Source organism: Thunnus albacares, chromosome 3 (genome assembly GCF_914725855.1).
Source record: "Thunnus albacares chromosome 3, fThuAlb1.1, whole genome shotgun sequence".
Classification (NCBI taxonomy): domain Eukaryota; kingdom Metazoa; phylum Chordata; class Actinopteri; order Scombriformes; family Scombridae; genus Thunnus; species Thunnus albacares.
In genome coordinates this window covers 3,302,619-3,330,213 of record NC_058108.1, presented here as the reverse complement: position 1 = coordinate 3,330,213, position 27,595 = coordinate 3,302,619, and the positions used below count along the sequence as shown (strand labels likewise).

The window sequence follows — 27,595 nt, the reverse complement described above, 5'->3', positions numbered from 1 at the left end:
GGTTGAAACTGTCCCTCATGGACATATTTGCAGTACTCCATAAAAGAGGACAGCTTGTCTGAACATGAAGACTGTTTTAGGTAATCTTTGTATCACATCCCTTTTAAAAGCCATTATTGGTAAGACAGAAGAGATTAGGAGATCAAATGCATTTTATATTTTGTAATTTTATTGCATTAAGGCGAATGATAAAATATAGAATAGCCTTAAAATGTTGGCATCAATACGACATGTAATTTGTTTGATAATACAACGGTACAGGATATCAAATTTGACCTAAAATATGCGAGAGTCAAGATTTCAGAGGTTAATGTGCTGACAGAAACCCCTTCTGCTGTGCAAAGCAAAGCACAAATACAGTACAGTGAGAGCTACTACAGGCCGACCCGCCACCAACAATCAATAAAGTGTAAAACCAGTGAGAAACGATACATCAACCAAGCTACAGTGTCACTCATGATGGTACAAAATTTGAATCAAATTTTTTTTCCACCAACAACTTTTAACATTCAGAAGAACGAACATTTTCCAATCTTGTGTCTTTGTTTGTGTTGGCATTGTGCAATTTCGGGTTGAGGTAACATGAAGGGATAAACACAGTGAGAGGAAAAGAATACAGTACAGATTATTACTGACAATAGCAAATGTAACTGCATCAAAACTCCCGGAAAAAAAAAGACGTGAGTGTGCAAAACAAGCATAAAATGACCAGTGTTTTTCCCTAAAAATGGTTAAGTACAGCACATAAACCTCAAGCACAAATTAAACTGCTCTGGCTTGTAAAAGGAGCAATGTTTCATCATATAATATACCAATTCAGTAGAAAAATAGACCAAGAAAATTATTTGTAAAGACTTTGTAGAAAAATATCACTCATTCACTGAGATGAATACAATTATTTGGCCAAATATAAATGAATTACATGGAAAGTAACAATAAGGCTATAAGATGATTGTCAAGGGGAATACAAGGCTAACTCCATTCAATAGCTTGCATGGCTAATGTTTCACTATATTTGCATGTTGACTGTAGTCAATATAATATTTCTCTCTTGGTGCTCGTCCGTTCACTCGGCTGCAGGCTCAGGCGCCTCGGTCTGCACGTCCACATCTTCATCGCTGTCCAGGGTGGAGCGATTTGTGATGCGTCGCATGTTGAAGGGCAAGTCCCCACGTCTTAAAAAAAACAAAACCCCAGTTTAAACACAGTTAACATTTGTACATTGAAAGGCAGGTGTATGAAAACTATATGCAGTTGTGTCACAGATGGCACAAACTGGTCAAACAACCTACACTACTCTTCTTCCATTAAGCTGCACAAACTGTAATTATTAATGAATGTTAAGACATAATTGAATGAATGAATGAATATAATCACAGCCCAAAATCTTAATCTTATCTCTCGACCATCCTGCACTCAAATGAAGGCTCTTTGGACATATAAATGTTAGCAGATCCTACCTGATCTTGCTCTTCAGAGAGCTGACTTCACGGTTCATAGCGTCTGCTGACTCCGTGGCATCATCCAGGTCCCTCTGCAGCTTCCTACGGTAGGCGTTGGCTCGCGTCAGCTCCTCCTCGGATTCCTCTAGCTGACGCTTCAGCTGACGCATACGGCTGTTCAACTTGTCCGCCTGCAGAGAGAGAGAGAGAGAGAGTTCACTTAGTGTGAAGAGCATCATCAGCGAGGACTCAAGTCAGGACCAAACCACATAATAAGACCCTTCTGTCCTGTCTTTAGCAATATGGATATTAATCAAGTCAAAAGGAGTGAAGAGGCTTACCTGGTCTTTATGTTGCTCCGTGTTGCGCCTCTCGTCATCAACCTGAAGCAGCACCTCTTTCAGCTTCTTCTCTGTTCTCCTGGCCAGCCTGGAGGCCTGCTGACGCTCCCTGAAAGGAGGAGAAAAAGCAAATTGAGAGAAAATTCAGTACGTAATTTTAAGCCTCTGAAAGTTAAAAGTACAAGAAAAATATTCATGTTTCTTTGATGTGTTTGCTTGATTTAACCAACTGACCACAATACTGATCAATGTGTCCATTGCACTGGCACTCACTTTGACTCTATGTCGAGCTGCTCTTCCAGCTGAGCTATCTTGGCCTCCAGGGTGGTGATGGAGGATTTATACTTGGACTTGATTGTTCCCTCAAGCTCCTGCAGCTTCAGCTTCAGCTCCTTGTTCTGGCGATCCAGCTGGGAACGAGTCCCCTCCAGCCGCTGGGAGTTGCTGCGCTCTGCAGCCAGTTCTGTGGTCACCTGCTCAGTCTGATGTCACAAACACACACACAGTAGAGAGCCATTAAAGAAAAGCATATCCTAAAAGTAGTCTTATTTTCTTCATCTTTGGAACTTGCTGAAGTGTTGTTTCTCCACTGCAACACAGAGTTCAGCTGACAATGACTGAAAAGTCTTTTTGTGAAGGATTTGTCCTAACAAAACCAGGTTGTTGTAAGTCTTTGTCCATTTAACCATGGTGGCCAGCTCTACTCTCACTGACTAGTGTTCTTCTCTTCATTCCAAATTAGGTGTTATTACTGATGCAGAAATGTAAAAACACATCCATTCTTTTCTCCTGCTTGCAAACAAAAAAGGTAAAATCCTCAGCTGCATGATCAACGTAGCTGAGATGTTGTGCGTTCTTACCTGCAGTGTGGTTCTCTTCAGGCGGTCGTTGACCATCTCGGTGTTGAGCTGCTCTTCCTCCAGCTCCTCCTCCAGCTGGGTGATGCGGGCCTCCAGCCTCCTCTTCTCATCTGCCAGCAGAGAACTGGGCAGCAAGTGAGGAAGAGGAGAAGTGACGGTTAATGTGCAAACATAGATTTCCATAAAATAATCATGCATTTTTAAATAGGTGTGTCCTCTATACCCTGTTGTCTACATGTTCACTCAAAGCATTATAGCCAAGTGTTAATATACAGATTATATGCACAACTGTGTTACTGTGAAATTTGCGTTTCTGTACCACTGATGCATATATTACATTTGGGTGCATCTTCAGTTAATTTACTAAAATACAGGCTGAGAAGTAGCAGTGATAGTTTGGTTCATACTTCTTAGAGTTGCTGTTGGTAATCTCATCCTGGAGCTCATCTCTCTCGGTCTGAGCTTGTCTCTTGAGTCTCTCTGCGGTGGCCAGATCCTGGAGGAGGCAGAAGACAAAAGTATATTAAGACTTCAAAAGCCTGATACTGCAGAGACTGTTGGGACAGTTATCTGTAAACAATGTGGCAATGTGAGCCAAGTTAACATTGTTCAATGTATGTAATTAACAACAAAAAAAGCAAGTGACAGTGACATCCAAAATATATAACACAAGGAGTTAAACATCCTCTAATATTCCATGTAACATACCTCATCTATAACATCTGGTTTAGTCTATAACACTAAGAAATTGTCCAAAACAGGTACTTTATCCTCCATCCAGTCATGTTTTCCAGTTGCTTTTTCCCCCAAAGTTACTTTCATACCTCCTGGATGTGCAGGGCGTCCGCCTCCATGGACTTGAGCTTCTTCTCAGTCTCCTTGGCCCCGTTGACGGCTTCGTCTCTGGACAGACGCAGCTCGTCCAGCTCCCTCATTTGCTCTTTCATAAGGGCCTGAAGTGAACATGCAGACAGCAGTTAAGACACCCGTCATTGTGAGGGGATTTCTAATCAATATCTATGATCACAATGACCACTTTTGTCGATATACAGAAGGTAAACAACAGGACTGTGTACAGACTCCCATAAATAATGTAGAAAAGTTGACCAAACAATAACTTTCATTTGTTAGTTATCTAGTGTTACTCTGTAATAGTGATTGATAGGCGGCTCCAATCATTTGCATTGAATTTTGATCGAACATGTGTACACGTGTGTAGTTTATGGATCACCCAGCTTTGGCTCAAGGGTATGTGTGTGTAATAATATGTTACCTGCAGTTTTTTCAGCTGTTTGAGAGCCTCATCACGGCCCTTGTTGGCAGCATCGATCTGGAGTTCAAGCTCTCCCAGGTCCAGCTCCAGTTTCTTCTTGGATGAGAGGGCCTGACTGCGCTGCCTGCGTTCATCTTCCAGCTCGACCTCCATCTCACGCACCTGAAGGAGAGCAAAACAATGTGGGTGATTTGGTCAGTCACACTGTAATCAAACATTTTGCAAGCAGTCACATGTGAAAAATCAACATTTTTATGCCAAACTGCACACAGAAGATACCTTGTAATAATTCTCTCTTGTACATTTAAGGGTCTTTCTCTCTTACCTGTTTGACCAACTGTTTCCTCCTCTCCTCTCCCTGCTCATCTCTGGCCTGCAGGTCTCTGTCAAACTGGGCCTTCATGGCCTGCATGTTGACCTCCAGACGCAGTTTGGCGTCCTCGGTGGCCTGCAGCTCATCCTCCAGCTCCTCCAGCTGAACTCTCATCTCCTCCAGCTGCTGCTCCATGGCACGCTTTGACCTCTCCAGCTCATGAACCTGTGGAGGGGGAGGTTGCATTGGTATACATGCAGAGTTTTGGCAATATCTATGAACTACCTTTTTTAAACTTATGCTAAAAGCAATAAAAACATAAAAAAAATAGATCAGGTTTGAAATATTTAGCAAGAACAATTCCTCTCTTTGCAGATCTCCATGCACCAAAACATGCCAGTGTTTTCACTTACACTCTTGCCGACATCATCCTTGGAGGAGACCAAGTCTTCCATCTCGGCCTTGAGCATCTTATTGGCCCGATCCAACTCGTTCTTCTGTTCTGTCATGGTCTCCAACTCGCGAGCCAACGTCAATGCTCGCGTTTCCTTCTCCCTGGCCTCAGCCTCGGCCTTGTCGCGCTCCTCAGCGTACTGAGTAGAAATAGTTTTCTCCTCAGCTAGCATCTAAGAAGGGAAAGGAGAGATCAAAAAGGGCAGTTAAGAGTCTAATCACATCTGTAATCTCATAAAAGTAAGTGGCTTTTTAGTGCATCTTTGCTTTGGGCGAAAAACACATTGTGGTCTTGATACCTGGTCGAACTTCTTCTGCTTCTTCTCCAGGTTGGAGACGATCTGCCTCAGGTGGTCCTGGTCCACCAAGAGGTCATCCAGCTCCTGCTGTAAACGGGTTTTGGTCTTGTCCAGTTTGTCATAGGCTGAAGTCTTCTCCTCCAGCTGCTGCTGCACGCTGTCTAACTCCCGCTGGATTCGCTTGCGGCCCTCCTCCGCCCCCTCCAGGGTTGAGACCTCCTGTTCCAGCTTCTTCTTCATCTCTGCCAGCTGAAGACATGAGAAAGGGAATCAGATGAGAATCAGATCAGAAAGATTGGTGGCGTTGTTGAATCCTGATGAATGAATCAAAGCTACAGTAGGGAGGAAGAGAAGGAAGTTCTTCTCTATTGGCTGAGGAAAACTGGATGAAAAGGTGATTATAGCACAACTTCAATAACTGTTGATGAGTGCATGTAAAATAAAGATAAGAAAAAACTAAGTGCACAGAAAGAGGAAGTGACACCGTGGACTGACCTGGGCCTGCAGAGTCGTGACCTGCTTCTCTACGTTCTTCTTGCTCTCCTCCTCTTCCTCCAGCATCTCCCGCAGGTTGTTCTGCTCGTCCTCCAGCTGCCTCAGACGAGTGGAGAGGGAGAGCTTCTGACGAGTCTCTTCTTGGAGCAACTCCTGGAGTTTAGAGAACAAACAAATGATAAGGTCAGTTCTTTTGTCCGTGGATTTTAAGCTGACTTATGGACATTTATCATGTCGCCAGGCTATAAGCCAAGTTTTATTTGTCACATACACATTAAACAAGACAATGTGTGACAGAGGCTGTGGTGCTTGTACCCTTATGTGTCCCAGAGAGAAGAGATAGATCTTCTGATTATTTTATCAATTAATTGTTTGGTCAATAAAATGTCAGAAAATAGTAATAAAATGCACCTCACAGTTTTCTATAGCAAAAGCTGAAACGTTCAAAACATGTTTAAATGTTGTTTGACCGACAGTCCACAACCCAGATATTCAATTTACAAAGTTACAAAGTAGAGAAAAGTGCAAAATTCTCACATTGGAGAAGCTGGAGGCAGAACATGACTAACGATTATTAATAAACAACAATTTTGATAAACAATTACACTGTCAATTGACTGAATTGATTTATTGACAAGTTGTTTAATCTCTTTTTGAGATTATAAGCGAGTGTGTTGGACATCAAAAAGGAACAAGTAGCAATAGTAGTAATTAACATGCATCTGTGTTTGTACCTGTGCGTCCTGCAGCTGAGACTCAGTTGAAGAAAGGTCTTTGCTGGATTTGCTGTTCTTGCCCTCTGCTTCACTCAGGAGGCTGTTTACGTTTTCGAGTTCCGACTAAAAACCAGAAATAAAGAAACAATTAAAAAAAATCAGTCACTCCGTCCATCCACACAGAAATATAAAACATTCCTTCTTTTAACCACCTATTCTTCCTTTACTTCCCTCTAAGCATTAACTCAATCCTCCAGAAACCTTCTCCGTCCATACCTGCATCTTGGTCATCTTGTCGGACAGCTCCTGCCTCTGTCGTTCACTCTCTGCGTGTTTGACCTGTAGCTCTTGGACTTGGGCTTCGGCCTTCTTCCGGCGGTGCTCGGAATCGGTCTTGCCTTGTGTCAGAGTCTTCAGCTCAATCTGCAGCTCGTTCCACTCGCTCTCCAGGGCCTGCTTGGCTTTCTCCACTGACACTTTGTTCTGCAGGAGTGGCACACGTGAGAAATGTTACTGGTGCTCTTCAGATGTCTGTTGAGCATTTGCATCTCGTCTGACCACCTAATTCATTACCCTTTTGGCCTGCTCCAGCTGTTCATTGAGTTCTTCAAATGCCTGATTGTGTTTTTGTCTCATGTCGGCCATCTGCTGTTCGTGGACCTTGGCCTCTTCCTCCAGTGTCTTCTTAAGCTGGGTGACCTCCGTCTCACGCTTGGTCCTTGAGAGACGGAACAAGAAAGTGAATTTAAAAAGAACAAGCCAAGAAAAAAAAAAAACAAAAATCTATAAATCTTTGCACAACTGTGTTGCCTTCAAAAGCTCTTCATGCAAACACTTCTGTTACTGTTTGTTATAAAGATCCACACCTCCAGCAGTAAGACCACATGAGCTTGACTGTTACCTCAGCTCTTGCTGTGCTGCAGTGGAGTCCAAAGTGTCCTCCAGCTCGGTCTTCAGGGCCTCCAGCTCCTCTCCCAGGTCCCTGCGGTGCTTCTCGGCCTTGGTACGAGCCTGCTTCTCCAGCTCCAGATCCTCCTGCAGCTCAGAGATCTGGGCCTCAAGCTCCCTGATCTTCTTCTGGGCCATGTTCTTGGCTGCAGCCTCCTCCTCTATCCTGAGAGGTGAGGTAAAGAGGAAAGATGAGATCGATACACATGTATATCTTGGAAGTGAGAAAAATTTCTGGGGAAAATGAAGCCATGTGGTCATATTTAAAATGCAAATGATCAGTCATTACAATCCTTTTTGTTGCTTTTAAAACAAACTTTGTATCCTGTAATTGAAGAACTGTGATTTCTCTACTGAAATGAAAAGTTGAAACTAAATCTCTGAAAGCGGCTCTGACCTGGCCAGCGCAGCCAGGAGTTCCTCCTCCTTCTTGGCCAGCTGAGCTCGGAGTTCAGCGATCTGAGCCTGCAGGTCTGCGATCTGGTCATTGAGCTCAGTTGAGTCTCCCTCAAGTTTACGACGGTTCTTCTCCAACTCCTGACGCAGTTTCTCCTCCTTCCTGAGACGATCTGAGCGTTAGAAGACAGAAAATTTGTTATTTGCAAAGGTAATAACATAAGAAGGACTGTGCTGGTAATACAGATACATAAACATCTCACCAAAAAAGAAATATAAAAACACCTAAAATTAAAAAACAAAACAAAACACACAAGCAGATTTCTTAGGTCAAAAACCTGAAATAAACAATAACGTAACAAATAGACACTTGCCCTCCAAATCTGTGATCATGGCCTCGTGTTTATTCTTGAGTTTCTGCAAGCTTTTAGACTTCTCTTCCTCTTCAGCCAAGTTGGTAGTGAACTCTGAGATCCTCTCCTCCAGCAGTTTCTTCTCCTGAGGTTGAAAAACCGAGAAAAAAAATGACTTGCTGTCCCAAGTGCAACCATTTTATTCACCCTGCTCTTGTCTTTCACACAGCTTCAATACATAATATTGGTTGGACTATGAATTAAGAGACTGCATAAGACCTTGTTGAGCTTGCCGTTCTGGTCGTCCAGCACCATGACGTCTTCCTCAATCTTCTTCAGCTTGGCGTCCATGGTGACCTTCTCCATCTGAAGCTTCTGTCTGGCTGCTTCCTCCTCGTCCAGCTGCTGCTCCAGATCCTACATGAACAATAAATAATTTGCAGTGTTAATGCCGTCTTTAAACACCGCCTTTGATATTTGAATTTCTTCATTACATCTCACAATCTGTGTCCCACGGGACTTTACTGACCGTGATGTTCTGCTGCATCTTTTTTCTCTCGGTATGCATCTGGGTGACTCGCTCTTCCTCCTCCTCCAGGCGTGACTCCAGGTCGTGGAGGATCTCCTCCAGCTCCTGCTTCCTGGTGGACAGACGGGCTCTCATCTCCTCAGCCTCGGCACACAGCTCCGTCTCTGCCTGGAGCTGCTCTTGAAGAGCCAGCTTCTCTGCATTCAGCTAGCAGAGGGGAGGTCAGAGTCAAAGTGAGACATGATAATTACATCTCAGAGCTGCTTCATTCACAAGATTCATGTTTTTATGAATTAATCCTACATGTGGCAGGTTTGAACGCTGTCACAATCACACAAGATTTAAAATAAAACTAATCACAGCTTATTGCGTCATTTTTGAGACTCCTACCTGTTGCTGCTTGGTCTCATATTCTTTGAGCTGCGCCTCAGTCTGCAGCTGTCTTTCCTTCACCTTGATCAGCTCCTCTTCTTTGGCCACCATCTCTTCCTCCTGCCGAGTCACCTGCAGCAGAGGCTTCACCTAGAAAAAAAACAAAATCCACCCATAGTTATTAAAACAGATGGTGATGTTTGGACTTTGTTGGGATGGATGAAATGGCGCTCTCATGAGAAAGGCTGCAAACCAAAAATCTGATTTTTTCTTTCAACAGCAGTCACCGAATTAATTTGGGGTTTTCATTATTGGCAGCACAGAAATCACTGCTCAGGTTTGTCCCTTGTTCACAAAATCAACAGAAAGTATAATGAAAAGTAAACACAAGGTACAACTTATTAATTTTGCTACTTTTGATCGTTATAATCGTAACCATGACACTAGCATGTTGAATCTACTGCCGTCTCTTACCTTGGTGAAAAGCCTCCACCACTGCCAGTTCCTGAGTTTCAGGTAAGCTGCACAGTTCCTCTGGATAACTTTCATGGCTGTCAGCTGCTGCTGCCTCTTAGCAAAGGCTCTAGAGTAAAAAAAAACCCCAAAACAATTAGCATATTTGCCATTTTGTCAACATGAATGTCTTCTCATCATCAGATAAATTCGTTTGCAGTAGAAGAGCTGCAGTCTGTAAAGTTGTTTCCAATATGTACAGATGGTGAAAAAAAAATATTTAATGTTATGGATCCGAGTGACTTAATCCTTCATACTTGCGGGCCACATATCCTCTGCACCAGGCCTGGAAGCTGATGATCACATCAGTGATCTTCATGTCTCTCTCCTCCTCCAGGTGGGCCAGGACTCCGGCTCTGAAGAACACTTTACTTTGACCGATGCGGTACAGGTTAGAGTCTAACTCCAGGGCTTTGATCTGACATAGAGGAGAGAGTGAGACAGATAAAGTAAGGTGGAAATGAGCCATTTCTTCCTCTTTTGATTAATTAAAATTGATTGATTTATTGTTCTTACCATGAGCACGCAGGCTTGCTTTCCATCCATGAAGCCCTTTGGAATTGAATTTGGAGTGAGGATTTCATACCTGAGAGACAGACAAGCAGAATTAAATGACATGACTCACATTCACACATTCAGTGTTGTGGTTTTAAGTCTAATGTCTACAGTCTTTATGCGTCTCGTCGGTTTTTCCTTTTTTCTTATTTCATGTTTGTCCTGCTTCATATGTAATGTTTAGACCAGGACAGGGTTTATGTTTATAGGGTTGGTAAGATATAAATATGTATCAAAAGGGGGAAAGAATGAAAGAGAAAGGAAACAAATATTTTGAGGAATTGCTCTTTATGTATTTAAGTCTCTTTCAAAAAACATATTGCAAATAAGAACAGCTAGTGTGGTTTGTCACCTCTGTCTGAACTCCTGGAAGACGATGCGGTTGGGGAAACCCTGTCTGCAGATGCGAATCCCCTCAAGGACGCCGTTACACCTCAGCTGGTCCAGAACCAGATGAGCCTCCAGTTTACCTGCCTGGAGGAGGACACACACACACACACACACACACACACACACACACACACACACACACACAAACAACAATTTGTTTTGATCATTATGCATAGTTCAATAATTTGTGATTGTGATGGATAAAACAACTTAATAATTCTCTATTAGTGTTTAATAAACTGTGTCAGGATCAAAGTTCATAAAGCTCTCATTTGTGTCCTGTTAGTACACATTAATAGTTCATAAATCCGTTTCTGCAACAGCTGCAGTGCTGCTAAATGACGTCGATGTGTCCTTTGTTCTGTACCTTCTTCTCGTGGTTGGGGATGATGCAGCGGACAAAGTTAGGGTTGGTGTTTCTGAGCGTGGCCATCAGGTTACCCAGCTGCTCCTTGTACAGTTGGCCCACAGTGCGGAACATGCCTTTACGGGTTTTGAACGCACCGTGCATTGAGTCCGACATTCCTGCCACCTTATCCAGGCCGACGATACGGTCCACTGTGAGGACACGGAGGATGTGGAAAAAGATTTTGTCAGTGCGTTTTATGATAACATCTTAGTTTCTCACGATGAAAACATGTTTTGTATCACATCTTTTAGATAATAACTGACTGACTGACTGCAGTTCTTTTGACCAAACACCAGATGGCCTCGTGTTTACAGAAATTAAACTGTTTGCTCCATCGTGTGATTCTGGTTTTAGTCATTTCAGTAATGACATTTTACCAGCAACAAATGTAAGTAAGGTTCATTTAAGGTGACAAATTTAAACTATGAGTTGTGTAATGCACACTTGGCCAACAGTTATGTTGAAAATGTGATCATGCAAAAGATATTGTTGAACTGCTGCACACAAGTTTGTTAGAAACGCATGCAGCGTCCCAGTTTTGGGCCTTTGTCAGGCATCAAAAGATACCTTCTTAAAATGTTGCATTTCCAATAAACAAGTGCAGTAATTCAACATTTGTTTTTTTTGCAACGTGACATTTTCATAATTCTTACAGCAGTAAGCAGAATGAGATTTTGGATAAATTCCACTCACTGTCTCTCCACAGGTCGGCAGTAAATTTGTCGGTAGACTGGTTGAGCAAAGTGGCCACGCACTCATTCAGAGGATCCATGTTTTTCATCAGCCACTCATCTGCTTTGTAGTCCACCTGCACCAGAGCGAGAGGATTTATTTAAATACATTTACTATGAAGAACTGCAATCGTAATAGCTTTTAACTTATTTTAGGTTAATGCTTTACAGTACTCTGAAACACAGCAAGTATTTATGAAGTTTAGTTACAAACTTGTTGTAAAAAACATGTAATAAAACCTTAGCCAGAAAACTATGTTGTTACATTGCAGCCAAAGTAGTCAGCTGGTGGAAAATAACTTTTAACTGTACTTGAGTATTTCCATTTAATGCTACAGTACTTCAAACTTTTACTCCACTCCATTAGAGGAAGTTTTACTTTTTACTCCATTACATTTACAGGTATAGTTACTAGTTAAACTGCAGATTAAGATTGTTCCAATAAAAGCTCATAGAATAAGTCTTATGGATCAAACTACTAACAGTACATAAAGCAGCTCCACCTCAACCAGCTACAAAAACAAAATACTATTTTTATGTTAATGCACAAATAACAGTAATCCATGATAATAATAATTAAAGGCCTTGAAGCCAACTGTACATGCTCTACAAGTTTAAATTCAGATAACAATATAACTTTAAAAGTTACAGATTCAACAATACAAACAAAGTTATAGTCAATGACCTTTCCAGCATAATGTATGATGCAGAAATCAGCATCGTCCTTCAGTTTCTTGGGTTTCTGGAACTTGGGGTTGTTTCCCTGCTCCTGGACCACCTTCTCCACAAAGGACTTGTCTGTGGCTTTGGGGAACCAGCACTCTTCATCCAGCAGTGAGAGGATACCTGGAGGACCAGCCTGTGATGAACAGTGGGGGGGGGGGGGGGGGGGAAGAAAAGCAAAAACAAACAGCATGCATCAGTCTGCAGTTCACAGGAATCCTGACTAATTTAATAATTTATACGCAGTTACAAGCTGCAACTTGAACTACACAGCTGTTTTCTGCAGAAAACACAGACAGTGAGTTCTGCAGAACGCTTGTAACTGACTTCACTTCAAGTTAAGACAGATACAGTCAGTGTTTATGTATGAGGCTTGAAGAAAAATAGTAACTGGGTGTCATCTTACATGTTTTTCAATGAGGTCGATGCAGGGTTGCAAGTCGAGGCCGAAGTCGATGAAGTTCCACTCGATGCCCTCCCGCTGGTACTCCTCCTGCTCCAGGATGAACATGGTGTGGTTGAAGAGCTGCTGCAGCTTCTCGTTGGTGTAGTTGATACACATCTGCTCAAACGAGTTCAGCTAGAGGAGAGAATGAGAACAAGGTAATGAATATATAGTATGATATAAAATGAAAAACAGCATGCAGATACAGTATGTCGTGATTGACAGATTGGTAGGAGGAGGAATTGCAATTTTTTATTTCACACTGAATTCTTTTGGCTTGTCAACCTTTCTCTGCATCTCTTGGCCACAGGTATTCACGTTATTATGTGCTCAGCCAATCAGAATGAGACCTCTTAAGCCCTATAGAGGCTCCTTGTCCACTTTTAAATCAGCTCTGAGATAATGACATACAGTAGACGGATTAGAAGATTATTTTCACTAATGATTCACTGATCACATACAACCCGCTGCCACAAGGATGGGCAGAACATCTAGAGTGCTCCGATGGCGACGGAGGTACATCTAACATCTCAGAGAGAAAACAAACTACTGTATAATGACAGTGAAGTGTGTCAGCAGTCACTTGATTCCCAGATGAAGACGATGATTTGAGACTCAACCTGGAGTCCAAATAAAAAAGGAGGCAACAGCACATACAAACACTAGCAGTTATTTTTTGAATTTTTGACTTGGAGTTATTTTATATAAACTGTCGAGAATGTACCTGTTGCAGAGCTGGATGTGGTTTCCAACAGAGCTGGACAGATGAACAATTTGTCCTGCAGTGAGCATGTCTTGGCTCTAACTACTGTTGGTGTTCTTGGCTAAAACCTCCCTTCAATGGAAGGACAGTGAAGATCTGCGTGCTCCACTGTTTCCAGACATTTTCAGGGCCATATGTCCCTTAATATCAGTGAGGGACTACTGTACATCTCCAATAAGAGAGGGAGATGGACAGCAGGTCTTTTTGAAACCCTGTCCATTCATGGAGCTGCAGACTGTCCATGTGTCCCTTTAGGACTGATATTAAGTACCAGTGAGTGAGATTTGCTGTGTGAGAGTCTTCAGCCTTATTTGTCAATTCAAGTGTCTCTTATTTGAATAAAATCCAGATGCGATTTAGAACACTTTTGTTTACATTCAGTCTCTGATGGCAGCAACTGGTCTTGGTTTTCACAGGCTACATGCAAATCAGGGTCAGCCTTATTCCAGTCCAGAGGGTGGCTGTATTGTACCTGAATCTGTTTGATAACTGCCAAAAAGCATGCATGCGCAATGCATTTCGAACCAATCTCGGATGCTTTTACGATAGACATCCGATAGCTATCTGACCTGCCCAACATGCATGACAAAGTTTAAATGGGGTCTTTACAGTGCAGAGACACCATTAAAACCAGCCACGTCTTTGCCATCTCAGTGGGTTTGTTTAACAGTGTGTGTGTGTAAATAGGGGGGAGTCTATTTACAGTCAGAATGCTGACCAAAACTCTGCATCACTGAGTTTGTCAGGCCCTAAAAACTTTACCTCAAAGATCTCAAATCCAGCGATGTCTAGGATGCCGATGAAGGAGGCTCCCTGTCTCTTGGTCTTGTCCAGGGCTTTATTGATTCTCAGGACCAGCCAGCGGAACATCCTCTCGTAAGAAGCTTTGGCCAGAGCCTCGACAGCAAACTCAGCCTGCTCCTGGGTCTGGGCTTTCTGGACATAGTCCCTGCCAACCTGGGGGAAAAAAAAAAAAATATCTCCCATGTCATACTGTGATACTAAAACTATTGTGACATGTCTTGTTTAATCGTGTTAATTAATTGTGGAGCAAGAAACAGAAACCAAACACCAAGTTCAAACAAAAAAGTGGCAAAAATTTGTCACAATGATTGCAATGCAGACCTTGATTCTGGGAGACAGGATGGCTCGAGTGAAGTCGGTGACGTTGATGCCCAGCAGATGACACACTTTCTGGGCAGCTGGAGGTGAAACATGGAGGATGTAAAAGGTGGATGATGGATGAATTGGGAGGGTTTAAGCAAATGGATTGAGACAGACAGTCTACACAGAGGAAATGATGATGATGATAGTGGTGCTGTGTAAATGTGTGTACCAGTGTCATCAGGCATGGAGGCCTGGTCAGAGTGACGCTCCTTCTTGAAGGTCATGTTTCCCAACTGCAGCACGGCCGACACCACCTTCAACAGACCTGACCAACAGACAGAAGATCTCACTGTTTGCTGCCGCGAAGGATTCTCACATGCAGAACAATGTGCCACTATACCTTTTTTTTTTTTAAAGCAGCCCCAGAAATCTCATTATGTAGAAGATATTTACTGTAACTCCTTAAGAATGACTTAAATAATCAAGTTGACCCATTAAGCAAAAATCACTGTTTTGCATTCAGAAATGTCACCAGAGTTGTTGAAATACTGTAATACTGTGCCAAATTTATTTAAAAAAAAAAAAAAAATCAAGGTACCAATTCTCTCCTCTTCCGGGATGCTCATGATCTGAAAGGCGTCCATAGTCTCAGTGAACAAGTCCTTGTCCTGCTGGCCAGGAATCGTCACGTTTCCGTTGGACAGGAAGCGGTACTTGCTGTAATCCTCCAGACACAACTCAGCTGGATAGTGAGGAGGAAAAGAGGAAGGAGTCATTCATTGAGAACTGATATTTATAGCACCATTTCTGTGAAGTAGAGAGGCGGCACTGCTCAACTCTACACGGCTTGAATGTAGATAACTTCAGCGCTAGTAACTGAACAGAGAAAAAGGGAAGCTCGGTTTTTAATCATGGTGGCCAAACCAGCTACTTCCCATGTACAGTATCTATACAAGGGGACATATGCAATGGTTTTTTCTACCTTGCTGACGTCTGTTCTATAGCCTTTGTTGCTAAGGTTTTCCCCATGTGTTGTTTACGTTGTCCACTCTCATATTTCGGTTTGGGTTTCTCAAACATGCACAAATGTATTTGAGAAGTTGACATTTCGAGTAAAGCTCAAGAAAAAAAAAAAACAGGTGAAATCCTACTACTACTGTTTGTTCATATTGCTGCTGGAAGTCAGCTGAGACACAGCTTCTCTGAGCTAACCAATCAGAACACAGTGGGCTCATCAGGAGGCGGGGCCTTAAAGAGACAGGAACTAAAACGGCCTGTTTCAAACAGAGGCTGATCTAAGGGGCTGCAAAAGAGTTAAATAAGTTGTATTTGAACAGTAAATCATGCAAAGATATTTCAGTAGAACATCAGAATATAAATATAGATCTGGAAATGTGCATGTTATGTCCCCTTTAAGAAATGTCTTGGCTGTCTTGAACTGCAAGTCCCATTCTGGTAATAATAAAACATTTATTTTGCAACTTTCTATAATAAAAAAAGTTGTGTGCTCACAGCGCAGCTTGTCCCCTGCTCCTGTCAGCATGTAGTAGAAGACATGGAAGCTCCTCTCCTCTTTAGCTTGTCTGATGGCCCGAGACTTCTCCAGCAGATCTGGCAACATTTCAGTCAAGGACAGACAAATGCAACAGCAGCATCTTAAACGCATAGTACAGAGGAAAGGCTGGATTACCATCCGGGCAAACTGGGCAACTGCTCCAGGACCCCAGGTTGTCTTTGTGGTAATGTGATAAATTTCAAATTTGTTTGGCAATATGCACCACAATGCCCTAAGATGTCTCATGCATTTACCTATCCATTTATCTTTGTCAAAATGTGTTTTAATCTTTTTTCATATTTTAGTGGTCATTTGTTTCCACGGTGCAGATCCTTCAGCAACTCTCATCGTAAAATGACACGGGGCAAGGGAGTATTACGTTGTACAAATACTGGTTGGTTTCTGTCACTCACACCAGGGCAAACTGGGCTGGGGCAACATGTTTGTGTGTTTGGGGCAGAGCCTGACGCCACCTAACAGGTTAATCCAGCCTGGTGCAAAAAGAACAGAGAAAGCAAGAAGCACGTTTTTAAAAAAGGATGCAAGTTTCAATGTTGGCTCCAACGATGTATCCATTGACGTCAAAGTTGATCCTGATAAATTTTCCCTACAAGAGAAAACAAATAATTTTTGATATGCAGCATTAAAACTTAAAATCATGTTTTAAGGTTTAATTTAATACAAGCTATTCTTACGAATCTTGAGGAGTTGTCATTCTTGACGGTCTTAGCGTTGCCAAAGGCCTCCAGGATGGGGTTCGCTTGCAGAAGCTGTTTCTCCAGTTCCCCCTGACAGAGAGGAGACGGTATCAGAGCAAACCGTAGACTACATGACTCTGAGCTGGACATTTGTCAAACAAGCACAACTTGAAATCATGCATTTTCTTGAAGCGCTGCAGCCCTTTCATTGGCAAATGCAAATGCAAGCTCTGTGCAATTACTCATTCAACTTGTTAAAAACTCATTCAGGCTGCATATTGAAAAGAGTTACCTCAAGGGATGTTATCATTGCTCAAATGCCCAATCAACCACAAACACACACGCATGCATGCAAATACACAGTCCTGCACATTCCGACGCACATTGCCGCAGCACAGCAAGCCCACTCAAGCACAAAACCCCTGTAAGACCATCCCTGTCCATGCAGGCACAAACAGGAGAACACAAGCAGCACACAGCTTGGCCAAGATCCCCCCAAAGGAAATGCAGGAGTGCACTGTACCACCCCAAAATGTCTACATAACAATAACTGAATCCAGATTGACTGGATTGAAGAAAAAAAAAATAGCTGATGGGTGGAGTGAGAGACAATACCTTTACCTAATAAAGCTTTAAAATAGGTACAAATAGTAAGATGTATTTCAGCTTAACTGCTGTTCCGGGCATGGACAACTTGGTTTTGGATTTTTAAAGAAAGTATTTAACTCATATCTAAAACATATGAGGGTAAACCTTCTTACTGTTTTATATTTTTTGCTTAGAAATTTTAAATGTTTTTCTTTGTTTTAAGAGCAAAGTTTGACATTTTGGGTATATTTGCTTTCTTGCAATTAAATGAGAAGATAGATAACACTCTCGTGGGGGAGGGGGGGGGATTATGTGCCAGACTATGTCATTCACTTTGGGTTTTTTTTGTACAGATTAAACACATAAAATATAATGTGTTAATTAGTGAGCTTTAGAGGTGCGACTTGAGCCAGGCAAACCACTTCCCCCCTGTTTTTAGTCTTTATGCTAAGCTAACCAGCTGTAGCTTCATATTTAAAAACAGAGAGAGTGGCATCAATCTTCTAACTCTCAGAAAGAAAGCAAATAAGCATATTTCCCAAAATGTGAAACTATTCTTGTAAAGCCAAAGTCTAAATCCAAGTATTTTAATGCATTTCCTTCAAAACCCAGACAAAGACAACAAAACATTTCCCGTTAGTAGAGTAGCTCGTGCATAAAAACAGTTAGACACCATGTTTATGGAGTCAGAACGATTAACTCACATGTGACAAAACCGCACTGCCCTAGAGGGGGGGGGGGGTGAGAAAAAAAAAAAAAAAAAAAAAAAGAAGAGAGAATTCAACATGTTTGACGCCAACTTCACACAAATTATGTAATTCAGAGGAAACCTGGTGTCACCTGACGGATCATGAAGAAATTTCAACATTTCAACATTCGACATTGTGAAATAGCCTACATACAAGAAGAACAGTACAAATATTCTCACACACACACACACACACACACACACACACACACACACACACATCTGCGTTCTGCTTCACTTTGAGTCAGCAGAGAGGTGAGGCAGGCACGTCAAGGCCTGAAAGAGGAATGCGCAGTAATCGCCACACGGCTCGTTCAGGTAGACTACCTTATAGAGATGTACTCACATGGAAATCTACAAAAAAAAAGGGGAAGAACAGGGAGGCAGGAAAGAGAACTTTGGAAGAGAGGAAAGACACAAAAGGAGGGTGTTTGGGGGGGGGGAGGTGTCCATCGTAGTCTCTACAAATGTTCGGACAACGGTGAGAAGCGAATCAGAAAGGAAGAGGAGACTGAAGAAGACAAACAAGTACTGACCTGATCTTTCTTGGACTTGAAAGATGAGGCAACATGAGCAAGATACTGAATGACTTTCTTAGTATTTTCTGTTTTCCCTGCTCCGGACTCCCCACTGTAAAGACACAATATATACATATAGAACATTCAGAAACATTATGTATCAATCAGGAAAAGCTGTCAATACTTTACACAACAATAAATACAAAGATTCTGATAAATACAACTCAAGTATGACCTCTCTTGTGCAAAAAAAAAAAACAGGAAGCCTGTAGCTTCACTGCACAATCAAATTTGAACTGAAACTGAACTGTTTGAATCTGGGAGAAAAATGACTGATCACTAAAGAAACAACTAAACCAGTTTACAGGGAAAGTACTGACAGAAAAGAGAGACTTACGTGCAAAGGATGGACTGGTCCTCACGATCTGGTCGAGGATGAAAAAGAAGTGAAATCCCGATCAGGAAACAGTTGATAAAACAGAAAAACACAAGCAGTTGAAGTCTTCTATTGTGTGTGATTGTTAATCTCAGGAGTTTGCAGCAAGTATGAGTTTAAACCATGAAGGACTGAAACAATTACAACACAACAGCTCCACTTAGAAACTTCTAATTTCACATTTGTAATTTCATCATTTCATTGTAAATTATACAGTGGCTGAAAGACAGAAAATTATTACTTTGATAATCAATAATTAGTTTAGTTATCTATCAAGCAAAAACAGAAAAATATTTACAGGATTCAGCTACTTTTTTTGCTTGACATGATTGTTTATTGAATATCTTTGGTATCTGAACTGGATCTGACAAAAAAAAGCACTTTGAATGTGCAAAACTGTGTGTGTGTACATCTTAGAGTACACACACTCGGTATACACATGTACTTTATCTAATACATAGTTTTGTTTGTCTGTATAAAAATATAATTACAGTACCCTGCATCATGCTCCTGTACGCTGTGTCTGTGATGGCGTAGATGTGAGGGGGCATCTCGTGCCTCTTCTTGCCCTTGTACATGTTCACTATGTCCTCAGTGTAGATGGGCAGGTACTTGTACGGGTTGACCACCACACAGAAGAGACCTGAGTACGTCTGGGGGGGAAGACAGAAGATAGTTTAATGCACAGAATAAAAATAAATCATCTGTAACATGATTCACGTTTATGGCGCCGCTACACAAACGCATGTATCCACCCAAACTCACATAGATGAGTCCAGAGTAGTATCTCTCCTTCAGGTTGTGCAGCACAGAGGCTTCGTTCAGGCAGGTGAGCTCCGCCATGTCCTCCACCTTATTGAACTTGGGTGGATTCATCTTCTGGATATCATCCTTGTTTACCTTCACCTGAAGTTCACAGAGACCAGAAAGCTGTCAAGACTTGGATGGCAAACACATATTTGGTTAAAATTCAGTTAATGTCATTTGCCGAACGTATTTTTAGCAAAGTGCAGTGGCATCAATCAGATGAAAATGCTGGTTGGTTGGTTGGCTGGTCAGGATCACACGGCTGATGTTCATTTCAATTCATCGTACTGAAATTTGTCAGTTTCACCTTCTTTCCCGAGTCCGTCAGCTCCACCAAACACTCCTCTCCCTGCTCCTCCTTGATGGAGCCGGACTCGAAGCCCATCTTCTCGGAGGGAACCCACACCAGTTTCTTGGTGGCCCAGTCGGCCTGCGCCAGGGGGTTGTTGGTCCCGCTGCGGTCCCCATACAGGAACTTGTCTGCGTCCGTCATGGTAGCTTTAAGACAGAGAAAATGGACATTTTAAACCGATCAGTTTAAAAAAAAAAAAAAAAAAAAAACATTCTGACTTGGCTGAACTTTCAGAGAGTTGACAGAGTTTGTAAGAGCAACAAAAAAATATAAAACTGGCATTTTGCTTCAGACCTGAAGAGCTCCTTGTTCAATCTTCCTTTACAGGTTGTTAAATCCTATATCATTCTGCTGTATCTGGTTGCCAAACTGTTGGTGTGGCCTCAGAGTCTTGATATAAAACTACCTTAAAAGAAAAATAAAAGGCGGGGAATTCCACGTATTTTTACACGTATAGATAAGCTTGGTTGTCATGAGAAGTGCTACTCAGCCAGCTCAACTCATTTCTTGTTTTCTGTGGTTCTGCAGCGAGTTCCCCACCACTGAGAAAACACTTCAGACTTAAAATGTGAGTCATCATGACTTCTGGTTTTGTACATTTCACCCGTGAACAAAGGCGTTTTGTTCTTGGAAAGGCATCATGATACAGGTAAAATCAAAATATTTAAAATCATCATTACTGTCTATTATGATGTGCAATTCAGATTAAAATGCTCTAAAAACAAAGACGTCACTGTGGCCTTGAAGTTTAAGATGCTGACGATGTAATTCAGGAGTTGCAGGGGAACTTTGTTGTAGTCAAACCTCTTGTCTCTTCCCTTATCTGCTGTCATCTCTACTCTCTTGTAATCAAACAAAAACGCCCTAATTAAAAAAAAACAAAAAAAAAAACAAATTAGAAAAGTGCGTAGCTCTAAAATAATTCTGCTCACTACTAGTTTAGACGACTGCGTCTGCATTATATTGAGAATATTTCATTTCATTTACGTACACAAGCGGGTCCGAAATTTACCTTTCAATATTACTCAAACAGGAGGGTTTTCCTTTGTGTGTCAGTGAGACTTGACTACAACAGCTTTTGTTGTTACCGCTTGACATGCAACCTAAACGGTCACTCATCACATGTGATAATAGGTCTTTGTGTTGAGTTTGCATAATGACTTTTAGCTCAAAGTGACACAAAAACACGGATGTGAGCGCTCAGATGAGCTCGCTGACAAACAACACGCGATGAAGTTTACTGCACCGTCAGGAGGTAACAGGAGGTAAAGCACAGGTTCAGGCCCATAACCTCCACAACAGCTGTCATTTTCATTCAGTTTCACTGTATTATTATGAGCATGCAACCTATAACCTGTGACCTATAAACCTACTAAAGCTCTTCAAAACAGACAAATGTAGAGAAAGAGTGTGTTGAGCTGCTTACAGGTCATTTAAAAAAAAATACAAACATCTAATTTCAATCCTCGCCAGTGTATTTATGACCTGAGGCACATTGTAGTCAGACAAAACAATTAGTCACCTCAACTCTACAGTGCAGCTGCATCTCTGCGTCATGTTTCTTCTACCTGTCCATCTATAATTCCCCGTCTGGACTAAATTCCTTCCTCACCAGCTCATTACACAGAATTCCACAAATTCCCAACTCCCTCTCTCCCGCTCGTCTTCACTGCTCATTATCCCCAAACCCTCTCGTCAGATTCTCGATTTCCGCCAGCAGTAACAAATGTTCAGCTATTACATTATCACTGTGCTGCAGGCTCTGTGCACCGCCTGCAGTCGCGTGTTATGTAAAGTACTGATAGAGGTCGGTGGCGGGATGCTTTGCAATCAGAGAGGCAGGAAGGAATGTCGGGAGCAAGTCTGGGCAAAGAGAGAAATGTCATTATTCCCCGACCGCACCCTGCATCCATCCCCTCAAGTCTGCTTTCACCAAAAGCATCTGCAGAGTTTGAAACAACTTATTGTTTATAGAAGAAGCCCCCATGAGATGTATAATTTCATCTTTTAAGAGGGTCCTGAGAGACTACATTTCACCATCTATTAAGTCACATATAAAAAACAATGAACACAGAAAGATACAATAAACAAACAAAAAAAAAAAAAGTCATTATCATGAATTTGAAAGTAAAGATTAGAAGTAAGAGCAACTTGATCTGGTTATAGATTTAATGTGTGACAAGAAATGTATCTAATACAAGAGCCTTTAAACATAAACTGGTTTCTGTTGAGACCGAGGCAGTGGTTCCCAACAACACACAGGTTGCCAGCTGGCTGAATAAAATAATGACCAAACTAAAATCTGAACTGTTTTCAGAATTAAAAAGGTTGTGTAGCAGAAATGTGTTTTTGTTTATTCTTTATCTTATTAATCATCTCATGACCACTGTGATTTATCAGATAAAGACCACTAGACAGAAAGACAAAGATGTATTTAAAATGGAGGCATTTCAAATGACAATTAAACACCTCATACATATAAAAGTATTAAGTGTGTGATGGACTTTTTTTGAATTATATGTTGTAAATAACATTCAGAACATAAAAAAAATTAGTTGGATGTTTTTTCTAGACATTAAGGATAAAATATTTGAATCTCTAAAGAATGCTCAGACCTTTGGTTTGCTTTTTAAAGACAAGAATATTATCAGCTGGTAGTAACTCATAGACAACCAAGAGAAGATATAATATTCTCAACAACAGGAGTTATCACATAGAGTAGAAGTAGGGCAGCTGCCTCCTCTCAGGTGTAGGATGAATGATGAAAAAACAGCAGAGCGTGTGTGTGTGTGTGTGTGTGTGTGTGTGTGTGTGTGTTTGTGTGCGGAGAGAGATAAAGACAAGAGGAGTGTGTGTTTATAGGAGTGAGGGATAAGGGGATCAGTGCACAAGGTGTCATCTGTGTCTCTCTTAAGTTCATTATGTGCTCAGACTCTTGAAGATCTGTGGGGGGGTTGGAGGGACGTGGGGGGGTTAGAGGGGGGGGACAAACTAGGTGACATGTCTACTGGTTCATCATCAAGCACTAAATGCAAAACTCCTGCAAAGTGTGTGAAACTGCAGCATTCCCAGCAGTCAGAGAAGCCTGAGAGCATCATGTCTTTACGTTGAATAAATGAATGCCTTAATCATCGTTAATTAATCAGACTAAAGCCTCATTAAACACGAGATCTACACAGAAAACTTGTGACATTCAAATGTATGTGGCTTCACGGTCTAAGCCATCCATGGGCTAACTTCCTCAGGAAGTTGCACAAACTGGGCCTATGCACATTTTGAAACTTTGTGGTTCAAAATGACAAACTGAACTAGTTCAACCTGCACATCCACCCTTTGCTATCAAATCTATTCAAATCACTTTAATCCAGTAATTAAACAAGGTGTGGACAGCAGAATATCCAACACACGCCTGATCAAAAATCACATCCTGCGACTGCGCTGCTGAGGCCAGGATGAAGAGTAAAGTCAATGTCTGACAAGGATTTTAACAAACATGTAAAGACTAGTTTAACCCCATCTGCACTCACTCACCTTGTTAATCTTACAGCTTTTGGAATTAATTATCACTGCAGAGGCCTTCCTATTGTCTGCACTGACAACCCGCTTAATCTGCTTCTCTTGTGCTCTTTGCTCTCCTCATGCACGTTTTCAACAGCATCTCCAGTCTCCTGCTCTCTCCTGTTCTTGGCTGCCAGTCAATCCCTGCTTTATCCAGGCTTCCATGGCTCTTACCTAACGCGGGGAGCACATGTCCCTGCAGCGACGAGCCCTGCCATCTGCAGCCTGGCTGCTGATACAGGGCTGGTGGGGTGAGGGAGGGACTGATAAGAGACAGACCATGTTGGTGCAAACATCAGGGATTAGTCAAAGTATGAGGACAGCGATAGAGAGTCCAGGTTTTGAGAGGGAGCAAGATGAGCTCTGTTTGCTTAAAGGTGTGAAAAAAAAGGGGAAAATATCAAGATTTCAGTAATAATAAGATGTTTTACTTTAAGTATAAAAAAAAGGTGATGGGAGGGCAGAGGAGGCAGTGTTGCAGAACCAGATGACTTTGTGGCTCCAGATGTGGCGGTGGTGTTAAATTTCCGGGGCTGAACCCAAAAGAGGAAGATCAGAAAAAGACTACTTGTGCAAATCATGACTAGCAATATGTACCAGATGAAACAGTCTCTAACAGATCATGTTAAAAATGAATTACTCATCATGACCTGAGCCAAATCCGCTTTTGCACGCTGCGTGTTGATATTGTATCCTGAGGGTAGATCACAGCAGCAGGGCGTGTGCAGTTTGTTTTATTAAAAGACAAAAGAACAAAACTCACCTCATGCAAACCACCTGACAATCAACCAGACAAAGTGCACTGCAGGATCCAAACTAAGTAATTAGAACAGACATGAGCTGAAGTCTAAACAGTGAATACCTGAGATGAAGGCATGAATTTTCATACCTCAGGCAGGACTGTTTGTCCTGTCACACTGTTGGTGTCACTCTGCACATTATTATTTCCTCATAAATAAAGGAAACGTGTCCTAAACTATAAAGTAAACCTTACTTCATATCTATCTTTTAAACAGGACAGAGTTCATCTTCATTACAGGTCATTTCCCTTCTGAAAGTATCATTATGAAAGTATAATTGAGTTTTACTGGTGGTTGTTTGTCTTGTGAGCATCATAAGGAAGCAGGTAGCTTTAGCTGTGAGTCAGTATCACAACTGTCAGCACAAGTCCTACTGAGTGTTTTAAATCAGCTTAACTTTATGTTCAGAGACAATATGGTGATAATTGAGCATGCGCGGGTTTAAAGGGCTCCTCTGTGTGGCTTGAGGAGCACACCTGGTTAGATGCACCACATTAACCACCTTGAGCAACAACAAATGTATTTCTGCTTGTCTTTCTTCAACTAAAATCGAGTTTTCCCCTTTCTTCAGCACACTCATCACACAGAAAACAGTCAACCCGCTGTCTCCACCTGCTAAAAACAAACAGTAAACACACCTGGTTTTCAGCTGCAGGCACTGTAGGTGAGCTCGGTTCGTCTTGTTGTGTCCGTGTTTGCAGCAGCAGCAGCAGCGCAGTTCTCCTGCTTCTTCACAAAACAAGAGGCTGCTCAGGAAAAAAGCTTCTTCTGTGTCTCTGCTGTGTCACTGCTCTGTCATGCGGTCCAGCTGCTCAGGCGTGGCTCGGTGAGGATGGACTCTTCTGCACCGCTGATCCGCCCAGTTTTATTTTTTGCAGGTAAGTTAAAGCCCCGCCCCTCCGTGTGCTGCGTTCAAGTCCTCCACGTAAAACCCTGTATTTGTTCCAGCAAGCGTCTCTGAGAGCAGTGGCTTTATTGTTTTTTTTTAATAGCTCTTGAGTTATTATAAAAATCAAATGGTACAAAGAAGAGTAGAATAATGTAGGCATTGCTCATTTTTAACTTTTGAAAACAGAATATAGATATCAACCAGAGAAACGTCTTACATCTGTGTTAGATGGTGCATGTGAAGGCAGCATGTAAGCAGTGAATCAGTGGGCGTGTACGTGACCAATAAAGCTGACTTCATTGGTCAGATTGACTGTCAATAATAATACATGAGAAGAAAATCCTTTCTGTATTTGAAATGTATTCAGAATTAAAGCTGAACTCATCCATTAGTCAACTGACATTTTTTTTTAAAAACGTGTTTATTTAACAGGAACCATACAGATAAACATGGTTACACACAGATAAGCAACACAACAGATGTCATATAGACAGGACGCCCAGCTGAAGCTAATTTGCACCTCCCCTCCATGATCAAGCTTTTAAAACAATCAAAGAAATGAATCAATAATAGAATCAGAATCAGGATAGAAACAGATAAAAGAGAAACGTGTCTGTGTATGTACTGTATGTATTGTATATAACTGTGTATATATTAATCTATAGGTGTGATATTGTGTGTGTATGATTGTAAGTGTGTATATAATATCATCAATATAATCAATGAATTGTTTAAGTCATTTATGAAGCAAATGTGACAAACCTTCTCTGTTTCAAGCCTATTAAATGTGAGGTTTTAATGCTTTTCTCTGTTTTATATCATTTTAAATAAAATATTTTGGTGTTTTGATTGGACAGAAAAAGCATTATGAAGATGCCACATTGGACCCTGAGAATGAAACTGAGGCATTTCTCAGTATTTTCTCACATTTTATAGACTAAACAATCAGGTAAATCAATGTGTGACGAAAATACTCAAGAGTTTCAGCACTATTCTGAATAAATATCTGCACATAACACATATATTTCTTATTTTCATGTTTTTACTTTTGGATATATGTGGAAGGCTGGTTGAGAGTGTACATAATGGAAACTTTGACCAAGATTTTAAAACCTAATAAAAACCTACATAAGCCACTTCTCGACTCTAAGATTTACATACAAGATATATGTGTGTGTGTGTGTGTGTGTGTGTGTGTGTGTGTGTGTGTGTGTGTGTGTGTGTGTGTCTGTGTGTGTGTGTGTGTGTGTGCAGGAATGCAGAGCCTTGTCTGTACCTGCAACAGGAGCAGGGGTGTGGCACTGCTGATGTGTCCCAGGTGGAAATATGACACAAAAAAACATTACTGGCTGTAAAGTGAGGAAACAAATATAAAGAGGATAAACCAACACCTGACACCGCTACACAGAGTATGTTCACATATTTATTAAGTTTTGTTTTAATGGTTTCATAGACGGATCAATAGGTTCAGTATCAGGTCAAGCATATAAAACAGTGTGGTACAGCCTCTCACAGTGTCTTAGTGGTTTGTTCTCTAGTATTGTATTTATGTATCTCTTTAAAAAATATAAAGATTTAATTATATTTACTTGATAGCAAAATATAAATGAAGAAAAAAAGACCACAACATATCCTAAACAAGAGGAAACATCTACCTGCACTTTCCACCAATGAGCTTTTCGTTTAATTTCCTACCATATATGGTCAGAGAAAGAAGGAGAAAGAGGAAAAGATTGCCAGAAAGAGTGCAGAGGGAGGAGGTGAAGGGAGGCGGGGTCTATTGTTGTGTTTTTGCTGCGGTGTAAAGTTCCTTTTCAAACCCTGTCATTACCCCGAGCCCCGGTCCTCCTGTAGTTTCAAATCTGTCACACATCAAAGATGAGCTGATAGAGACGTAGGTGCGGCATGTCGCAGCATGAATGAAATAGAGCAAACACACACACACACACACACACACACACACACACACACACACACACACACTGTTAGCATTACTTGATTTGTGAGTACTACCATTTGACATGTTGATTAGGATAAAAAAGCTTTTCATATCCATTTTTCACCCTCCATCCATCCTGCTGCAGATACAAAAACCTGGTGTGTAATAACCTGAATTCAGCCCTCAACAAACTACCTCAATAACATCTTCAGCCACTTCTAGTCCAACTGTCTCTCTTGTATACCGGTACACTGGATGTACCAAATATTAGAGGTATATCT

At 41.5% G+C, this 27,595-nt stretch overlaps 1 protein-coding gene across 2 annotated transcripts; it reads right to left on the bottom strand.

The window, feature by feature from the left end:
* Positions 1-147: 147 nt before the first annotated feature.
* Positions 148-25,347, bottom strand: myh9a (myosin, heavy chain 9a, non-muscle). 2 transcript variants are annotated; one of them, XM_044345818.1, is made up of 43 exons: positions 25,125-25,347; positions 20,084-20,274; positions 19,735-19,875; positions 19,466-19,622; positions 18,931-18,958; positions 18,552-18,645; positions 17,972-17,992; positions 16,677-16,769; positions 16,525-16,588; positions 15,939-16,037; positions 15,025-15,168; positions 14,656-14,751; positions 14,445-14,521; positions 14,082-14,276; positions 12,518-12,691; positions 12,074-12,247; positions 11,351-11,465; positions 10,616-10,806; positions 10,211-10,332; positions 9,820-9,889; positions 9,561-9,721; positions 9,265-9,373; positions 8,809-8,940; positions 8,419-8,625; positions 8,169-8,306; positions 7,911-8,034; positions 7,538-7,709; positions 7,094-7,306; positions 6,766-6,910; positions 6,469-6,675; positions 6,211-6,315; positions 5,477-5,629; positions 4,982-5,230; positions 4,643-4,855; positions 4,242-4,454; positions 3,917-4,078; positions 3,468-3,596; positions 3,051-3,139; positions 2,644-2,767; positions 2,057-2,265; positions 1,784-1,892; positions 1,461-1,633; positions 148-1,175 (listed from the first exon to the last, which is right to left on the bottom strand). In XM_044345818.1, exons 2-43 carry the CDS (start codon positions 20,267-20,269, stop codon positions 1,067-1,069), a joined length of 5,886 nt encoding a protein of 1,961 aa, XP_044201753.1. In that variant the 5' UTR covers positions 20,270-20,274; positions 25,125-25,347; the 3' UTR covers positions 148-1,066. The 2 variants fall into 2 exon arrangements, with proteins under 2 accessions (XP_044201753.1, XP_044201754.1); XM_044345819.1 differs by lacking the exon at positions 17,972-17,992.
* Positions 25,348-27,595: the final 2,248 nt, after the last annotated feature.

Bases quoted from the DNA above. Each gene is read 5' to 3' on its own strand.
- myh9a (XM_044345818.1), bottom strand. From the start codon at position 20,269: ATGACGGACGCAGACAAGTTCCTGTATGGGGACCGCAGCGGGACCAAC. The intron at 15,169-15,938 runs GTGAGCACACAA...CTCACTATCCAG, and splicing joins AGCAGGGGACAAGCTGCGCT to CTGAGTTGTGTCTGGAGGAT. The intron at 9,722-9,819 runs GTAAGAACAATA...CCTCTATGTCAG, and splicing joins AGCAAGCCTGCGTGCTCATG to ATCAAAGCCCTGGAGTTAGA.